The 6,114-nt window shown below is 42.0% G+C and overlaps 1 protein-coding gene across 1 annotated transcript in view; it reads right to left on the reverse strand.

Annotated features, from left to right (window-relative positions):
• ZYG11B (zyg-11 family member B, cell cycle regulator) overlaps positions 1 to 6,114 on the reverse strand; it is a gene marked incomplete at its 3' end in the record, with an annotated part of 89,120 nt that overhangs the window by 52,557 nt on the left and 30,449 nt on the right. Inside the window, exon 2 of the mRNA XM_032296358.1 lies at positions 4,516 to 4,681. Coding sequence (XP_032152249.1) covers positions 4,516 to 4,681 — 166 coding nt within the window. The remainder of the gene's footprint in view (positions 1 to 4,515; positions 4,682 to 6,114) is intronic.

Below are 6,114 nucleotides of genomic sequence, written 5' to 3' on the forward strand. Positions count from 1 at the left end.
AAAAAAAAAAAAAAAAAAAAAAAAAAAAATATACAAAAATTAGCTGGGTGTGGTGTTGGGTGCCTGTAGTCCCAGATATTCGGGAGTCTGAGCCAGGAGAATACCTAGGAGGCAGAGATTGCAGTGAGCTAAGAAGATACCACGACACTCCAGCCTGAGCGACAGAGTGAGATCCCATCTCAAAAAAAAAAAAAAAAAAAGGCGGGGCATGTTGGTTCACACCTGTAATCTCAGCACTTTGGAAGCCCAAGGCAAGAAGCTACCTTGAGGGCAGGAGTTTGAGACCAGCCTGGGCAACATGGCAAGACCCTGTCTCTACAAAAAATAAAAATAAATGAAGAAAAAGAAAATTTTTTAACACACACAAAGAAGACTGCTACCAATATCATTAATTTTTTGAATTGAGTAAATAAGTAAAACATTTTAAATGTATATGTTAAGTATTTTCTAGAATCAATATGTTATTTTAAAAAGTATAATATTGCTGGGTGCATGGCTCACACCTGTAATCCCAACACTTTGGGAGGCTCAGGCAGGTGGATCGCCTGAGGTTGGGAGTTCGAGATCAGCCTGACCAACATGGAGAAACCCCATCTCTACTAAAAATACAAAAAATGAGCCAGGCGTGGTGACACATGCCTGTAATCTCAGCTACTCAGGAGGCTGAGACAGGAGAATTGCTTGAACCCAGAAGGCGGAGGTTGCAGTAAGCGGAGATGGCACCACTGCACTCCAGCCTGGGTGACAGAGTGAGACTCTGTCTCAAGAAAAAAATAGTAATAGTAATATAAAAAATAGAAGTGTCAACCAAATAACTTTTTTCCCAGTATAAATATTTTCAAACACACAGAAAAATGTATAAAGCAACTTTTACAAGTTCAGACAAGAACTGGCAACATGTTCTTTTGCATTTTCTCAGTAGTATCAATCTTGTTTGACAATGGATATAATTTTATAAAGAGATTAAATAATTCAGAACCCTGCTTGATGAATAAGACAGGTAATCACACTGGGGTAACACAATTAGGGGCAACAAGTTATTTTTCTGATCCTCAGTTTCCTCATCTGAAGGCAGTCTGAAAAGAGGTAGAAAATACATTTCAAGCCGGGCGCGGTGGCTCAAGCCTGTAATCCCAGCACTTTGGGAGGCCGAGGCGGGTGGATCACGAGGTCAAGAGATCGAGACCATCCTGGTCAACATGGTGAAACCCCGTCTCTAATAAAAATACAAAAAAATTAGCTGGGCATGGTGGTGCATGCCTGTAATCCCAGCTACTCAGGAGGCTGAGGCAGGAGAATTGCCTGAACCCAGGAGGCGGAGGTTGCGGTGAGCCGAGATCGCGCCATTGCACTCCAGCCTGGGTAACAAGAGCGAAACTCCGTCTCAAAAAAAAAAAAAAAAAGAAAATACATTTCAAGCATGTAGCCTCTCCAAGACATTACTCTAAGGACAAATATTTAGTTAGACTTGCTTTTTTTTTTTTTTTTTTTTTTTTTTTTGGGACGGAGTTTCGCTCTTGTTACCCAGGCTGGAGTGCAATGGCGCGATCTCGGCTCACCGCAACCTCCGCCTCCTGGCTTCAGGCAATTCTCCTGCCTCAGTCTCCTGAGTAGCTGGGATTACAGGCACGCGCCACCATGCCCAGCTAATGTTTTGTAGTTTTAGTAGAGACGGGGTTTCACCATGTTGACCAGGATGGTCTCGATCTCTTGACCTCGTGATCCACCCGCCTCGGCCTCCCAAAGTGCTGGGATTACAGACGTGAGCCACCGCGCCCAGCTAGACTTGCTTTTTAAAACCCAGTCCTATTATCTTATCCATATAAAGCATTTGCTACAGTGTATGACATATAATAATAAGCATTCAATAAATGTTAGTTACTATTATTAACTATCAGTAGTTACATTTCAAAAGGGTAACTGAATCTGGCAAAATTAAAGCCTTAGCAGTTCTTCTTTTGATTTACAAGACTTGTTTTCTTTTTTTAATCTAATATACTGAACACTGGCTGGGTGTGGTGGCTCATGCCTGTAATCCCAGCACTTTGGGAGGCTGAGCTGGGAAGATCACCTGAGGTCAAGAGTTCGAGACCAGCCTGGTCAACATGGTGAAAACCCATCTCTATTAAAAATACAAAAATTAGCCAGGCATGGTGGTGGGCACCTGTAGTCCCAGGAGGCAGAGGTTGCAGTGATCTGAAAGTGTGCCACTGCACTCCAGCCTGGGAAAATGAGCAAGACTCCATCTCAAAATAAATACATATATAATAATATACTGAGGATAATTGTTAAATTGAGATTAGAAAGAAATGCTAGCACTGGCATAATCTCTTAAACCGTTGTGCAGCTTTCCAAGGGACTTTTAACTTTAACATATATAACACTTACTGAAATTTACCCTCGTTCCTGTGACAGGTTAGAAAAATTCAAAGAGATTGCGGGCATGAGGAACTTTGTGAAAACCAAGGAATGTAGAGGTCTTCTTCTTTCCTAAATTATTCCAAAATGCCTCAGTTACAGCCTCATTTCATCCTACTCTTCCTTGGAACACAATATTTGCATTTATACTTGATAGTTTTATACATATATATAAAGTCACAGCAAAGTATAAACCATATCTGGCATCCAGGAGCAGGGATATCTCTAATATAGGTGTAGGAAGGCTGTGTGGCACATGGGATGAGCATATATTTAATATTGGACAAATCTGCACATGAATTAGTACTCCACTATTTACTTACAGTATGACCCTCAGCAAGTTACTTCTCTGAACCTCAGTTTATCTGAATGTAAATGGTAATGATAATAGCTGCCTTGTAGAGTTGAGAAAATCCCACAAAAATCTATGTAAAATGCCTGGTACATAGGCATTCAATAAATGATAGCTATTATTATTGCCAAATTTTTATTCTATAGCTGTGAACAAATCATATTCCATACTTACGAGTTTACAAACTGTAAAGATATAAAGGTATATCTCTTTCAAATTAAAACTTGAGGTAACAAATATACTCCATGCATAAGCAAAACTACACAGATAAGACCTTCCCAGCTGATTTTCAGAACTGGTTTTTGTCTTTTTTTTTTTTTTTTTTTTTTGAGACGGAGTCTCACTCTATTGCCCAGGCTGGAGTGCAGTGGCGCGATCTTGGCTCACCGCAACCTCTGCTGCCTGGCAATTATCCTGCCTCAGCCTCCAAAGTAGCTGGGATTACAGGCGCCTGCTACTGTGCCTGGCTAATTTTTTTTGTTTGTTTGTTTGTTTTGTTTTTCTTAGTCCTAACAAGCTTGTTATCCTTTGCTCATTTGTTAATTTTTTTTTTTTTTTTTTGAGACGGAGTTTCGCTCTTGTTACCCAGGCTGGAGTGCAATGGCGCGATCTCGGCTCACCGCAACCTCCGTCTCCTGGGTTCAAGCAATTCTCCTGCCTCAGCCTCCCGAGTAGCTGGGACTACAGGCGTGTGCCACCATGCCCAGCTAATTTTTGTATTTTTAGTAGAGATGGGGTTTCACCATCTTGGCCAGGCTGGTCTTGAACTTCTGACCTTGTGATCCACCTGCCTCGGCCTCCCAAAGTGCTGGGATTACAGGCATGAGCCACCGTGCCCAGCCTCAGAATTGGTTTTTGAAAACCAAAGTACTAAATTGGCTGTGATTTCCCATTACAAAGGTCAAAAGCAGAAATTAGTTTTTCCAGAACAATAATGATCCTCCCAGTGTCAAATGAAGGTGTAAGGTATTTCATACTGGCAAATCTCTAAATGGATATAAGTCATAGGAGTTATTCCTGACATAAGAATGACTTCTCAGCTGAACGTGGTGGCTCATGCCTATATCCCAGTGCTTTGGGAGGCCAAGGCTGGAAGATTGCATGAGGCCAGGAGTTTAAGGCCAGCCTGGGCAACAGAGCAAGACCTTACCTCTACAAAAATAAAAATAAAAATAAAAATAAAAATATTAGCCAAGCTGTAGTCCCAGCTACTCAGGAGGCTGAATCAGGAGGATAACAGGAGCCCAGGAGTTTCGTGCCACTGCACTCCAGCCGGGGCAACAGAACAAGACCTTGTTTCTTAAAAAACAAACAAACAAAAAAGACTTCTCAGAGTAAAGAAAAAACAAAAAACAAAAAAAGAAAGAAAGAAAGGTTTGTCCCATTAGAAATGAAAAATGTTGAAATTAGCCAGCGGTGGTGGCACACGCCTGAGGTGAGAGGCTCACTTGAGCCCAGGAGGTTGAGGCTGCAGTGAGCTGTGTTTCCACCACTGCACTCAGCATAGGTAACAGAGTGAGACCCTGTCAAGAAAAAAAAAAAAATGAAAAATGTTTATTCTAAATTACACACTAAGAGGCAAGATAGGTTAAAAATAAATGAATTCCTATTCCTGGAATCAGGCTCATTTGGCCTTCTCAGTTATTTCTAAGAAAATAATTAAATGGCCACTGTAGCAGTCGAAAATCCAATGCCAATTAACAGCACATAATTTTTGTTTCCTCTGCTTATTTTTTTTTTTTTACCATGAAAAGCCATGGTCCGAAGCAGTCGATCAGCCACCTCCTGTGGGAATACTCCAGGTTCCTGCAGACACAATGTTCCATCTTGTCTGGCTGAACAGAACTTCTCAAGGTGAGTAGTCAAGAAATTCAAGCAGATATCGAGTAAGGAATAGGGAGATGCTTCCTCCTTGCAGCCCAGGGAAAAATAAAAAAACATAAAAGCCAACAAATTAGTTTCCAGAAAAGCAAAGAACAAAACATTCATTTACTCATTCCACAAGTATTTCCCTAGCGTCTCTCATATGTTAAGACACTGCGTAATAAGGTAGTGGAATACAATCTGTGATCCATGTTCTCAAGAAACAGTAAAAGAGAAACACTGAAACAAACGTTACATCCAGTCCCTTTAGTACTAAAATAGAGGACACATTGGGTATTACACAGCAGGGGGTTCTATCAGTCAGGGATGGTGAGAGTTAGACCTCAGGAACTTAGGAAGCTCGAAACCAACTAAAGCATCACAAATATGAGTGATGCATCAGACATGAGTACAAAGCTGAGAAAACTATTTTTTAAAAATAGGGTAGGGCCGCGGGGCGCGGTGGCTCACGCCTGTAATCCCAGCACTTTGGGAGGCCAAGGCAGGTGGATCACAAGGTCAAGAGATCGAGACCATCCTGGTCAACATGGTGAAACCCCGTCTCTACTAAAAATACAAAACATTAGCTGGGCATGGTGGTGCGTGCCTGTAATCCCAGCTACTCAGGAGGCTGAGGCAGGAGAATTGCCTGAACCCAGGAGGCGGAGGTTGCGGTGAGCCGAGATCGCGCCATTGCACTCCAGCCTGGGTAACAAGAGCGAAACTCCGTCTCCAAAAAAAAAAAATAGGGTAGGGCCAAGGTGGGAGGATCACTTGAGGCCAGGAGTTCGAGACCAGCCTGGCCAACATGGCAAAACCCTGTCTCTACTAAAAATATAAAAATCAGTTGGGCATGGTGGTGCATGCCTGTAGTTCCAGCTATTAAGGAGGCTGAGGCAGGAGAATCACTTGACCCCAAGAGGCGGAGGTTGCAGTGAGTCGAGAATGCACCACTGAACTCCAGCCTGGGTGATACAGTGACACTCTGTCTCAAACAAACAAACAAACAAACAAACAAGACAAGCTTATCCTAAGATTCATGTGGAAACCCAACACCTAGAATAGCCAAAACAATCTTGGGGGAAAAAAAACAAAGTTGAAAGACCTTGATTACTATAGTAATCAAGACTAGCATAAGGACAGGCACATAGACCAATTAACTAGAATTCAGAGTTCAGAAATAAACTCGTACATTCATGGTCAACTGATATTGACAAGAATGCCAAGATAATTCAATGGGTTAAAGAATAGGCTTTTCAACAAATGATGCTGGGACCAGTGGACATCAACATACAAAAGAATAAAGGCAGAGTCCTAGCTCACTCCATGTAGAAAAATTACATCAAAATAGATCAAAGCCCTAAATATAAGAGCTAAGATTGTTTCTCTTAGAAGAAAACATAGGTGCCGGGCGCGGCGGCTCAAGCCTGTAATCCCAGCACTTTGGGAGGCCGAGGCCGGTGGATCACGAGGTCAAGAGA

This window comes from Sapajus apella, unplaced genomic scaffold (assembly GCF_009761245.1).
Source record: "Sapajus apella isolate SASKATOON/1434 unplaced genomic scaffold, GSC_monkey_1.0 scaffold36, whole genome shotgun sequence".
Classification (NCBI taxonomy): Eukaryota; Metazoa; Chordata; class Mammalia; order Primates; family Cebidae; genus Sapajus; species Sapajus apella.